At 41.8% G+C, this 14,452-nt stretch overlaps 1 protein-coding gene across 2 annotated transcripts in view; it reads right to left on the bottom strand.

Moving 5' to 3' along the window:
* The window catches only part of LOC310960601 (zinc finger MIZ domain-containing protein 1-like), a 122,153-nt gene that overhangs the window by 6,496 nt on the left and 101,205 nt on the right, over positions 1–14,452 (bottom strand). The window contains exons 6-8 of one of the 2 annotated variants that reach the window (XM_083932351.1): positions 1,018–1,153; positions 498–615; positions 74–291 (exon numbers count right to left, since the gene is read on the bottom strand). In XM_083932351.1, the coding sequence (XP_083788477.1) occupies positions 74–291; positions 498–615; positions 1,018–1,153 (472 nt within the window). The remainder of the gene's footprint in view (positions 1–73; positions 292–497; positions 616–1,017; positions 1,154–14,452) is intronic. The other variant, XM_083932352.1, reaches the window with a different exon arrangement.

The raw sequence follows: 14,452 nt of genomic DNA, 5'->3' as shown, positions 1-14,452 counted from the left end.
ATTTTAACTGTCAGAATTGTTTCTCTGGAAGGGTTTCAATATTTACAATGGCACTAATCCACCGTCCACTTACTTGCCACCGAAGCCTCCTCCTCCGGGGTAGTTGGGTCGTCCGTACATGCCCTGCTGCATGTAGCCCTGGTTGGAGTTGCCTTTGTTGGGGAACTGCTGCTGAGGACCAGGGAACTGAGGGGAGTTCATCCCTGGATTGTTACCAGACATACCTGAACCCATAGGGTTGCCCCCAGGGTTCATGGGATTGCTGTTGTTCACCATGGGATTCCCCAACACCTGTAAGACGTACACATACAGAGAGAAATGCATGCGTAAATGTCGGATGCTTTAACATGAAGACAGAAAAGCTCAAAATGTGAATATAAGTGACTGCTAATTTCTCTGTCCACTGATGAGAGACCTCCTGCAGCAGCACTTGCGGTCCTATCAGATGCAGTCCACTCAGACACACTTTTACCTGTCAGATAGGTATGGGCTCTCACCTGGCTTTGTGACGTGTTGGTCACGCCCCAGACGGTGGTCACCACTGACAACGAACCAGGGGGCTGATTGGTGTTCTGTTGCCAGGGAACTGAGTCATAGGGAAACGACCCATCTCTGCTGAAGATGGATAAAAAATACATCATGTAATCATGCGTCACTACACAAATATTTTCCCTGTGCAATAATACAGTCATAGTGAATATATTTACACATTTACAGTGAAAGATAGGGAAAGACAGAGGTTTTGGGATTATAAAATAAAAGCATGAAATGCACAAACATTGTGCTGTAATTATTAACTACATGTACTAGGGCTTGTGAGGCACTGTTTGTCCCTATTGACTGTGCTACAAGCAGTTAGTCTGGCAGTTTGTCTGGCCACTGATCCATAAGGAACACCAGGCTTCATGTGGAGAGGCAGGGCTTTCCCCAAGGGCCTGGTTTGTCTGTTCACACACCCAACACACACACAAACACACCTCACACACAAGCCAAAAGCGCAGCAGTGTGAACACTGACCCGTGTGAGAGGCTGGGCTTCATGGAGCTCATGGGGGGCTGCATGGGCACTTTTCCCGGAGGCTCGTTCTGCCTGTTCTTCTGGTGACGGAGTAGGAGGAGGCGTCCCAGCTCCTCACACCACGAGGACAGAAGAGCTGGAAAGAGAGCAGAGGGAAAGCGTGTCAGAGGACTCCTGTGAGAAACAACTGCAGAGGTAATAGCCCTCTACTACAAGCGCTGCAAAAACCTGCAAAAAACGATTATGTTAGAAGAGGAGGTCAGACAACAACTAAGGAAAAGAAGCTTCTGAAAAAAAGCAATGGCCTGAAATGATGTATAAGGCAAAATTAATGACAAATCTGGGAGTACTGTCTGTGCAAAGTACCTCCAAAACAGTACACAGACTGTCAGTGGATGTAACTTTGCAACAGCATTAAATATTTAGGCATCCTATATGATGAGAAAGGATAAGACATGTTACTGAAAACATTTTAAATAAATAATAAAATGTGAGACGAACATTTTCTGAAATGATCTGCTGAGTAAAGCATTCCAAATGCAGCTGTGTCTTTTCACTATTATTTTTTTTCATGTTTAGCTTGTTTATTGGACTCTAAGAATGACGCTTTTCATTTATTCAGAGGAGGAACAGGATTACCAAGGTTAAATGTATTACTTATATCCATGCTAGCAGCACCATACACATTAACTGCCTGTTTACTGAAATGATATGAATACTTTCTATTGAGGAATGCATATAAACAGTAAACTGAGAGACTCAACCTTCAAGAAAGCGACAGAAGAACTTCTACCGATGAATCAAATACAATGAAAGAACAGAAAATGCATTTGCTTGAACACCTTTGCACCACTTTATCAGACTGAGTCATTGGTTATAGTTCAATCGTTAATTGCACTTTTATCGATTCTTATTCTACAATGTTTTGATGTATTTTAAACCTTGTTGTTGTATCCACTCATATACACTGCAACTCTCTTCAGGATAGTCTTCACCATTAGTTACTATGTCAAAGTCTGTCCTATGAGGTTTATTTCTGTCCATTTTCTGTGTATGCTGGTGTTTGCCATAGATTATACATAAATAAAGTAAACCCATAAAGTAAACATTATTAGTTCATTTAAATGCACATTTTGCCAAGTGAGAAGCAGCACACCTACTAACATTTTAACATCCATAAAAGTATATCACATACTAAAAAACTCCTCTAAGAAACAGTAAGAAACAAAAGGAAACACCTTTTTGCTGCAATATAAAAGATCGGCTTCAAATCATCACCTGCAATTCCATTATGTCATTGCAGCTCTTGGCCACTAGAGTTCACTCTGGGCCTATAGATGGACTCCAGCCTCTCCCTCATCTCCACCTACCTACCGCTTCGTTAGGTAGCCACCACAGAGCATGTTTGATCGAATCATATGCTTTTCATCTGCAGTGCATGTTTTTGTACTGTGCCAACTACAAAAGACTCCTTTTTACTTTTTCTCTCCCTCTCGCTTCCGCAGCCTCTCTCTGCGGCGACTGAGGAGAAAGGGAATGTGGATTCAATCAAAGAGCAGGGCAACAACCTCCTCTTATGATTCACAGCACTTCTAGGCTGACTAAGGAGCGATGAGCGAGGGAGGGGGGCGAAACAGAGCGCTTGCTGATTTCAGCTGCAGTTCACGCAAAAAAAAAGCCACGTCAATATGACAGCAGACAATGCAGGCTGTCCTTACAGGCAGATCCACCCTACTGCCACATGCAATGACGGGCCACCACAGCACATATTACACAGATAGGGAACTAGAGAGAGGAAGAGATAAAAAAAAAAAAAGGTTCAGTGACTCAGTAAGAGAGGAGGCATCAGGCTAATGGGGCTGATGGGAGGGAGGAACAAACAAAAGCTCCTGACTCCCATCACAAACATGGCAACCCAGAGATTTGCCCACACATGAGTGCTTGCAAACAGAGTACAAGCTTACTGACACACACATAAGGAACAAGAGCACACTGGCTTAAATTGCAGAGGTATAATAAATAGGACACGAAATGTCCTCTGAGTGCGTCGAATTTTGGAGGAATTTCAGCATCGACACACAAACACACACCTTCTCCTCTCAGAGCATCGCACCCCCAAAAGGCACGTCCTCTCCTTTCATTCAGACACTGAGCACACCAGCCTCGCTCTCTGTAAAGATGAGGGCTGGAATACAAAAGACATGTACAGATGGTGCCAGCAGTCTCTCTGCCTTTCCCTCTCCTCTCCCTCTCCTCTCTCTCCCACTCCTTTAAAAGCAGCACGGGGCTCAGGCGCAGAGGCAGCTGGGTTTTTCCTCCTTCCCACCCGTTAATGTTCCCTCTCTTTTTCGCTCTTTCCCCCCTCCTCCTTCCTGCCTCCTGTTCTTGGCAGGCAGGTGCCACGAGACAGGCTGTGCTGTTCCTCCAGAGGATTGACCTAACTTTACCACGGCTGTGCTTTGGTTGACAGCAAAGGCCACTGAGGTGCTCTTCTCCTAAAAACATCACACTCGTAGGTAGGTGAATATATTTGTAGGTTAGTTTCAATTAAAAATAACCGTGCCCAAGTGCGGCTAATAGGTTTACAAGTTTCACATCCATGTAAGCACAAATCACATCTATCCTGCAGTGTTTCAACAGCACCCTCCCTCTTCCCAGACCCCCTTCAGATAGAGAGACTTTTCAATTCAAGGGCCTGGCGACCAGCCAGCATGTTACAGCTCAATTAGATCACATTATTCTCTTCCAACAAGGGGTAACATGCACTTCTTCTATGTTGATAAACATGTCTCCACAATTTATCCCCCAACTGTGCCACCGTGAGGCTGTCTGGGTGAGGGGACAGTATCCTTGTTTCACACCGAGGCCGGCATCGCCAGCCGCAGGACAAAAACAGCAACAGCAGCGAGCCGAGCAGCGAAATGACAATACATATCTAAAAGAGAGAGAGAGAAAGAAGAGAAGAGAGGGAGGCACCAGCACTGCCACTTAAAGGGGAATCATCCTACCCCTCCATTAGATAAAGGGCTTATCACCACACAAAATTATCACCTACACTGAGCACCAACCTGTTTAAGGGAGAGGCACTCTGTCATTGACTCAGAGGATAAACTTCAGGTTTCATATGACAGGAGGAGGAAAAGCCAACACGTTGCTTCTCCTTCACACAAGCATCTCTCAGGACAGTGTGGATGATGAATACAAAAGGATTACTGTTTTTCTTCTCCTCTCCTCCCACAGACGGCCTTTCAATAGACTCATCTGTTTCCCTCCCTGAGAAGAGCCAAATCTGGAGATAATGGTCTCAGGTGAAGCTCTTCCAAACGACTATTCACGAGTGAATCAAACTGCCGTTTGGTGCTACAGAGCATCTTTTTGCTGTGTTTACATTGGTCTCCCTGGCGGCTATGGGTCTCTGTCTTCCATAAGGAGAGGAGCCTATCTTGTTTGCCTTGTAGATAGTCCCAGGGGCCCGGCAGAGTCTGAGCCGTATTGATATTCTGGTGCTCAGCTGTGCAGCCTGATGGTCAGCCATGGCAAAGGGCGGTAAACGCATCTGCTGGGACTAGATGGGTGGTTCAGTGACTGGGCCCGCAGCTTCCAGCTTCACTCTCTGTCATAAAGCCCCAGGGAGACATGACAAATGACATGGGCTGCCTCCCTGACAGTTGTTCAATGCTCTTTCCAATGATAATGCTCCCCCACCCCAACTTTCATCACACATTCGGACAGGAGGCAGAGATAGACTGTGCTGATTAAATACCTTGATTCTACCTCTTTTTGCTCTATCAAAAGAAACGGAGCTTTGGATTAAAGGGTCAGTTCACCTAAATGACATGGTGTCTAGCAATTGTGGTTTGCCCATGTTTTGAGATATCTATCTCAAGGATTTCTGTTTCTGCCCCATTACAATAACAGTGAACAGAATTTGTGCTGTAAAACGATTTCACACATGAACTGCAGACCTGAAGTCATTTAGACATTACCCAGCAGAGCTGTATGTGAGAATGCAAATGTCCAAAGCAGTTGTACCGGAGAGACACTTTACCCTGCCCGCGCCCTTGTACAGACTCTGTTATGTCCGATTGAACCCATGTCTGAGAATTCAAAGCAAGTGTGTTGATGACAATGCTATCACGCGGCTCGCGCAAAACCAGTAGGAAACCGACATCTGAGAGTGAAGAAGAAGGGTAATTAACATGAAGACGGCCACAAAAATGTCTAACTGGAGAGACAATGAGATTCTGGAACTTCTATCAGTAAGGACAGACGCCGAAATCTTTAGACAAATTCGAAGAATGGCAAGAGACTCTGTCGAACTGGATTGCAAACCAAATGAGTATTTACAGTAGGTGAGAACCCGTCTGACACTTATAATCTCTTGTTGTGTGCTACATGTGTGAACGGGCAACTTCAGACCATGTTCACACCTGATTCGTCGGACATCGTCTGGAATTCACATGAGAAAACAGCTTATGTAACGGAAAGAATGTGAACAGAGTTACTGTGGCGACTACAGGCTAATAAACAATAAATCTGCCTACTGTTACAGTGGAGCAGCAGAATAAATCAAAACGTATGCACCAGGTGTCTACAGTTAGACTTCTGTTATCTGCTTGCATCGACTATAAATCCATCTCACCAAAGGAGTAGGCCTTATAAAAACTGTTGGCAACATGTTCTGTGGATTATCCAAAGTTAGGGAGGGTCTTGTTTCAAGAAAGACATGTTCATTTTTCAATACTAAGAGCATGACAAATGAAATTCCATTCCCCTCCTTTGGATGGAGGTGAAGGCAGGAATAAAATAAATGTGTTGTTTTGTAACTTGGGTGAGCTGAACAGCAAAAGAATCGTGGCTAGGTGCTGCATGAACAACCTGTGGGAGAGGATAACCCTACAAACATGAAGGGCTTCCATTACAAAGGTCACTCTTTCACTTGCTGCCTCCTCCAAAACATTTTTTCTCTACTCTTCGTCTTTTTCCCTTTCTCCCTCCCTGGCAGGAGCGCTGTAGGGGAGGCAGCAGGTAAGGCAGATGCCAAGAGCTCTTATGATCCTTGTTCGTTCCCTTCCCTCCCTCTCGGCTCTGTCTCTAATAGACACCTGCTCTCTTGTCAACTCTGGACTCCCACCTGGCATCGTCCCACATGGCACGGGTCACTCACGTCCAAACAAACACGCAGCACACATCCTGTCATCACATCACACTAACATTATCAGCAGCACTCCATCACTTATTCCCACATTATCTGTAACAATGAAGTCCAATTTTTTGCTATAAGCCTGTTGGGGAGAAACACAATCCCCAAACGGGGTGTTTGAAGAAATTTAGCCAGAAGGGCTGAAAGGAGAACAAAGACCATGAGCAAACTAACAAGAATGGCTCTAGTGGGCTGCACTCTTGTTAAAGAAATGTATAAAATATTATCAGAAATGTTCTTTTGATGCATATAATACTAAGTGTTCTTTTAGAGTGTTTGTTGCAAAGTATGTGCCTGCATGTCTAACCAATTATATTTGACCCATCTGGGGAAAGTTTGATAACGTGTTCCCTCCCTAGAAGAGAACTGTGGGAGCAAAAGCTGTGACCTTGTAGAAATTCTTGTGTGGAAAATAGCATCTGTATGTAACTAGTTAATTATTATTCATGAGTGACTTATGATTATTCATGCAAACTTCAAATAAAAGGACACGGGGAAGAATGGAGAGTCGGAGAGAATTTGCAGAGGGACAAGCCAAGCAGTGCTCGTTGACCTCCTCTCTCCCCGTGTCAGATACGTTAAAGGTGTCTCTTGTTTCTGATCTGATGAAGCCTCCAATGTGTTGTCCTGTCTGACAACTGAAAGAATTGACTGTGTTGCGTTTGTCAAAGCAACAGAAATATTTTGACATTTTTATGTGTTGTCCTGTCTGACAACTGAAAGAATTGACTGTGTTGCGTTTGTCAAAGCAACAGAAATATTTTGACATTTTTGGTCCTTCGAGCCGGATCTCAACACTGCAGAAAAAAGGGTGACTGACGGGACGTCTGCAAAGACTGTGCACAGCAAAGTCTGGCGGAAAAACCTGCCGCTGGACAAAGACCACTTTTCAACGTGGCCAGACGGAAAAACCCCTCATCCATCCTTTTGACGCAGCAGACGAGATCCGAGCCAGTGGAGGGGAGACTTTCATCACGAAAAGGTCAGAGATTTGAAGAGACTAGGGAGCATTACGGCTCCACAGAAAGACGTCTTTAAAAGTGTGTCTGATTGCAGATCTGCAAAGAGTGTATGTGTGTGCGTGAATAATTGTTGTATGAAAAGGAATTTGGTCTGTTCGGCAGTATTTGGGCCCGAAACCTAACGGTGTAAACAGAAAGCCTATTTGCTTGCTGTAATAGATTAAATTGCATTAAGGACATTAGGTGAAGGGACTAGGGATCTAAAACACAGATTTATTCCTGGGATAGAACCCCCAGACTGTGTCCGCAAGGAACAATACGTTCTTTGTAGAAGCTTGACACAGTGGGAATTATCTGTGGTCCTTGAGAAATTTCCCTGAGTCCTGGATCACTCAGTAACGTGATGCAATTGAATAAAACATTTCATGTTGTAGTAAGATGCAATTAAAATAAAAAGTAAAAGACAGATACTTGTAAGTGTAGAGAAAGCTAAAGCAAAAGAGGTGCTGGTTTATATGACGGAGGATGAAGAGACAGGGCCAGTGACGGGAAGACAGGAGAGACATAGGGATGAGAAAAGTGAAGAAAAAGGAGCTGCTGCAAAGCCAATGGTTGCTGCAAAGCCAAAGGTCGTAGTGCAGGGATTATGTAAAGTACATTCTTTCAGGATAGGAAGAGTTGATTTACTACCAAAAAGGGGTAGAGGAGGTTTCAGATAGAGCGAAACAGACAGGGACAGGGGAAGTGCTATTAAACTAACTGCTAAACTGATCTTTATGCATAGTATAAAACAAGAGGTCATTTTGTATGTGAACGGTAAACTTATTACCTTTTTATGTGACATAGGTGCCTGCAGGACTACCTGCAGATAACTAATAGATAAATAAATAGATAAATAGATAGAAATACCATTAAAGCAGTGCACAGACGCACAGTACGGAGGACAGAAGCTGCCAAACAAATAAATGAATAAGTTGCTTTTTAGTTTAAGAAAACATTTAATTTGACTTCACTTTGTCCGTTTGTGGCTGTAGATTTCTCCTTAATTCATCAAAAGTTAACATTAGATAAAACATACGATTATAAAAAATAAGCTTAATATTATGGGGACATATATTATAAATAATACAAAATAGTACTTAATATACAAACATATCCCTCGATCAAATTTAAGATCAATCTAGACAACAGCCTTGGTCCTTGTTAACTTTCTGTCAGCTGATGTTATTTCACATTCACTGCAACAGGAATCAAACTGGGTCTAAAGGTATTCTGGATGTATAATGTTTGGGGATTTGGGTTTAATTTAAAATGCTATTTAGGTAATCATCAAATACACGCAGAAAACCTGACATACAAACTTTGATTCTGATCGTTTTCTGGATGTTTAAATACACCCCAACGGTGTTAGTAAAATTTGAGGGCAGCAGGGGGTTAACGTCAGTAAAGAACGGGGGAAGTTTCATGGTGATCTCAGCCTGGTTTGTACATTTGATTCATAAAAACATGCAGAAAACAAAACTAACAGTATTTTCTGATTTATGGTTAAAAGTGATTTCTGTAAATATATCTCTATATTATAAATATGTCAAAATTAAACAAGAACGTTGAACTTGGTTTTATCAAATGTTCACTTTTCTGTTCTGGAAATGTAAGAAAAATAATACTTTATATTTTATACCTTAATGCCTCATTTGCATTTTTAAACATTACATTTCAAAGAACTTGTAATACAATAAATATTTTAATAATATAATACATTGTACCCTTTTCATCCCTTTATAAAGACTCAACCTCTTTCTGTACAGTAGATATAACAAATGATGCATTATATTTAATGCAGGGTGGATGCACACCACATGTTTCTTTGACTAAATCCTCAAAGCAAACATGGAAAGATTTGGATAATGAAGCAAGACGAGTAAAAGCAGCTCACAGCTGGACAAATACAATCGATCCTAAAGTTCAATACAATAAGGATACGCAATATTATCGCCAAAAACTACAGTGGGTGGTCACAACCACTCCAAACGTCCAGTTGGACGAGTCAAACACATGAGAAGCAAATGTGTTATCCCTTACGACAGAAGAAGAACAAAGTCTGGCTTCATTACCCAAAGAATTATGGTCTGAAGGTCCATCTGATGTAGGATTAATGAAAGGCGTTCCACCAGTAGTAATTAAAGGAAAAACAGAATATAGGCCGAAAGTTAAACAATATCCCTTAAAACCTGATGCAGAAGAAGGCATTGAGCCAGTAATTGAAGATCTAAAGAAAGCAGGAATTATAATTCCGTGCCCAGATTCACCCTGTAATACACCTATTTTTCCTGTCCGAAAAGCTGCGCCATCAATTTCTTGGCGCATGATACAGGACTTAAGAGCAATTAATGCTGCAGTACAACAAAGGGCACCAAATGTCCCCAATCCACACACATTGCTTAATTCTATGGATCCTAATGCAAAGTATTTCTCGGTCATAGACTTAAGCAATGCGTTCTGGTCGATTCCAATACATAAAGATAGCCAACATTGGTTCGCATTTACGTTTAAGAATAAACGATATACATTCACAAGACTAGCACAAGGCTATTGCGAAAGTCCCACAATTTTCGCTGAAGCAATTGCCAATTGTCTAGCAGACTTCAACCCCCCTAGTGGGAGCCAAATCCTCTCATATGTAGATGATATCATAATTAACTCCACAACAAAAGAGGATTGTAAAGAAGACACGTTAGCTTTACTCAAATTTCTTGCTAAAACTGGCAACAAAGTAAGTAAAAGTAAATTACAATTGTGGAAAGAAGAAGTAAAATACCTAGGTCACACGTTGACCCAAAATGGCAAAACAGTAAATCAAGAAAGAAAAACAGCCATTTTGTCTGCACCAAGACCAATAACAAAAAGACACATGATGTCCTTTTTAGGACTTTGCAACTACTGCCGAGCATGGGTAATGGATTACGCAGAAGTAACAAGACCTCTGCTTGATCTCATTTACTCTACACCTATGGCGTTAACAGATAAAATAATTTGGACAGAAACGTCAGAAAAAGCATTTTGTAACATAAAACAAATGTTTGCAGGAACGACGGTACTTGCCTTACCAAACTATGATAAACATTTTATCCAAACTGTAGATTGTAAAAATGAATTTATGACGTCAGTGTTATTACAAATACATGGGCAAAAACAAAAACCCTTAGCCTACTATTCAACACAACTGGACCCAGTGGCTAGAGCATCCCCGCCCTGTGTTCAGGCTGTGATCGCAGCAGCAATGGCTGTACAGGCCTCTGCGGAAGTAGTATTATTTCACCCAATAACACTACAAGTGCCACATGCAGTAGCAGCACTGTTATTACAAACAAAAATGACCTTTTTATCACCTGCCAGACATCTGTCATGCATGACTACACTTTTGTCGCAACCACATCTGAATATAGAAAGAAGTACAACACTAAATCCAGCCACGCTGATACCAGTATCAACGGATGGCACTATACATGATTGTCTGCATGAAACACAGTTAGTGTACAAACAACGTCCTGATTTATTAGACACACCTTTGACACATGGCCATATAGTATTTGTTGATGGTTCTGCACGTAAGAATGCACAAGGACAAAATTGTGTAGGCTACGCTGTAACAACTGTAGATAAATGCCTAAAAACAGGAAAATTACCATCTAATTTATCGGCACAGGCCGCTGAAATAGTAGCATTAACTGAAGCATGTAAATTATTTCAAAATAAGGATGTAACAATTTACACAGATAGCCAATTTGCATATGGCGCAGTACATCTATTCTGCCAACAGTGGAAACTTAGAGGTTTTAAAACGTCAACAGGAAAACCAATAACACATGACAAGTTATTACAAGAACTTTTAAAAGCTATAATGTTACCTAAATCTATTGCAGTGTGCAAGTGTGATGCCCACACTAGAAGAAAAGATATGGTTTCAATCGGCAATGCAATGGCAGACAAAGAAGCTAAATTAGCCGCACATCCTGTCTTGCATGTTTCAACTTCTCAAAATACACCAGTGACGTGTGACATATTACGACAAAGACAACAACAAGCACCACAAATGGAGAAATCAATGTGGCAGAAAAAAGGAGCTACAAAAATAAATGATATTTATATTAGACCCGATGGTAAACCCTGGTTACCTCGATCGCTGTTCAAATGGGCTTCAATAATGAGCCATGGGCGTTGCCATGCCTCAAACGGGGGGATGACAGACTTAGTGAACAGCTACTATACTACTTATGGGTTTAATACATAATAAAAAAAAAAATTTGTAATCAATGTTAACATGCATTAAACATAACTCACCAGGACAACAACGTCCAAAACGAGGTGCATTTCCAAAACCAGAATATCCTTTTGAATACATACTTCTGAAAATACATATGGATTTCATAAAACTAAACAAAAGCAAAGGCGTAGAATACTGTTTAGTTATAATAGATGCCTTTTCCAAATGGGTAGAAATGTTTCCATGTGCTAACCCTGATGCAATCACAGTAGCAAAAGCTATATGTAAAAGAATTGTCCCAACCTTTGGGATACCAAAAAGAATACAATCAGATAATGGCTCACATTTTGTAAACGACACAATAAATAAAATAGGAAAAAACCTAAAAATAGACTTAAAATACCATAGTGCTTATCACCCGGCCTCAGCTGGACTTGTTGAGAAGTTGGCACAATTAAAAATAAGCTAACCAAATGCATGAACGAAACTGGAAGACCATGGCCTGAATGTGTTGATTTAGTACAACTAAGTCTACACATTATGCCTACAGGCTGATGTAAATTGACTCCTTTTGAAACACTGTATGGTAGACCATATTATTTACCTGACTGACATTTAAAAATTAAAGACGAGCCTGACTCTGAGAAGACATTGGCAGACTATATGAGACAGGCGCTGAGCCATAGAAAATGTAAAGAAACCAATAATCTGCCTGATTTTCCAATATGCCCCCAGGAGGACAAAACTGTGACGCCTGGTGACCACGTGTTCGTGAAGGTGGTAAAAAGGAAGTGCTGGTCCAGTCCAAGGTGGGAGGGGCCATTCCAAGTTATTCTCTCCACACCCACTGCTGTGAAGATCGCTGAGAGGTCCAGCTGGATACATCTCTCACATTGCAAAGTGAGGACACTTAGTGATCTCGTTCCAACCGCTGAGTAGGGGAAGTCTGACTACAAAGGGGTTTGGAAACGCCTAGGTCCACTCGTCTCAACGTCAGTGAAGAAATCAACGATCCTCTCAGGTTAGTGGAACGAGAGCATAAGTGTGAAACCATGTCAAAATACCAGAAAAGATGGCTGGCCTCCTGGACTGCAGGTGCAACGATGCACGCACTGATGATCTTTGCTGCCTTCGCCCCGTGGATGTGGACAACACCTCAAGACCCGAAGGATGAAGAAATGATTCCATTGTTAAAAACTGTGATTGATGACTGTGATGATTTATTTCTTCTCCGTAACAGTACTGGTATGACGAGGTCTGTAAATCTCAGATTACGTAGGAAATGTTATCAAGACAGCGAGCAGAGTCATGGTAAGACTTTGATATACTGTAGTGATTGCATTATTCTCACAGCAGAAGGTACTTGGTCACTTCAGGTTCTCAATAAATTATTGATGACATGCAAACACTTGTTCCGTAATCATAGCATGTGGACACCTATTGTTGAACCATACACACTCCGCATACGACATCCTAGAGGTGATTATTATCGTGACCTCATTGGCAGGGAAGGGCATGGCTTACTGGAGGGGACTGGTGTGAGATTCTGCTGAAGTTTCTGACACCCATAACTGTGATTCTTCTCCTATGCTGTGTATTCATCACGTGCATCGTGCCTTGTCTACAATCCCTGATGTCCAAGATGATAAGCAGAACCACGGCCGAGAGCCTGGCCCTGATAACTGCACATGCACATAACGAAGGATCCACCACAGCAGACACACACTTATACTGTGATGGCTGTGAGGAGTGTGCACTGGCTGACATAAAATACATTGTCTAAACTGATTACCTCTGAGTGTAAAGAAATGTTGTTTTCGAACCTGACGACTGTACTGAAAGCTCTGCCAAGAGAATGGTATGTGTCTGATATGAGAAAGAATAATAACAATTCTGATAAACAGGAGGGAAATGTTAAAGAAATGTATAAAATATTATCAGAAATGTTCTTTTGATGCATATAATACTAAGTGTTCTTTTAGAGTGTTTGTTGCAAAGTATGTGCCTGCATGTCTAACCAATTATATTTGACCCATCTGGGGAAAGTTTGATAACGTGTTCCCTCCCTAGAAGAGAACTGTGGGAGCAAAAGCTGTGACCTTGTAGAAATTCTTGTGTGGAAAATAGCATCTGTATGTAACTAGTTAATTATTATTCATGAGTGACTTATGATTATTCATGCAAACTTCAAATAAAAGGACACGGGGAAGAATGGAGAGTCGGAGAGAATTTGCAGAGGGACAAGCCAAGCAGTGCTCGTTGACCTCCTCTCTCCCCGTGTCAGATACGTTAAAGGTGTCTCTTGTTTCTGATCTGATGAAGCCTCCAATGTGTTGTCCTGTCTGACAACTGAAAGAATTGACTGTGTTGCGTTTGTCAAAGCAACAGAAATATTTTGACATTTTTATGTGTTGTCCTGTCTGACAACTGAAAGAATTGACTGTGTTGCGTTTGTCAAAGCAACAGAAATATTTTGACAACTCTTTAGTTTCTGAGGGAGCTCTATTCACATTCTGTTCCTCTCTCCCTCCTCTCTCTCTCTGTCTCTCTCTCTCTCTGTCCAAAAAGGTTTGAATGGACACAAGCCTCCTGCAGGCCAAAGTCAATTAAAATAAGAGAGAGTCTTGGGAGCTCTAGTATCCCTGGTTACTGAAAGCACCTAAGAGACCATGCATAACAGCCATGTTTAGTTTTAGCCAAAGAATTTCTCACTTATGTAGGCTTCTTGGAACTGTAAAAATCTGGGATAAAGCTCATAACATACAAAAACTACACAAATAACCGGTTGCTATGACACTACTTACAGCCGGTGCCAAACTATCCTGCGTAAACTACCGTTTGGATCGTAAATCATCTCCTTCTCTGCCTCACAGCACTCTGACACAGTCACCACAGAGCAATAGATGCCCGCCTGGCAGCCATTAAACCTATCTTTTGTCTGTTCACAGATGCCACCAATTATTTATCAGTGCCAATTTGATAATGAAATGGAAGCGACTGGTCCAT

The sequence above is a fragment of the Echiichthys vipera genome (genome assembly GCF_963691815.1).
Source record: "Echiichthys vipera genome assembly, chromosome: 18".
NCBI lineage: Eukaryota > Metazoa > Chordata > Actinopteri > Perciformes > Trachinidae > Echiichthys > Echiichthys vipera.
Note: the sequence above shows the minus strand (reverse complement) of the source record. Positions and strands in the feature narration are given on the sequence as shown.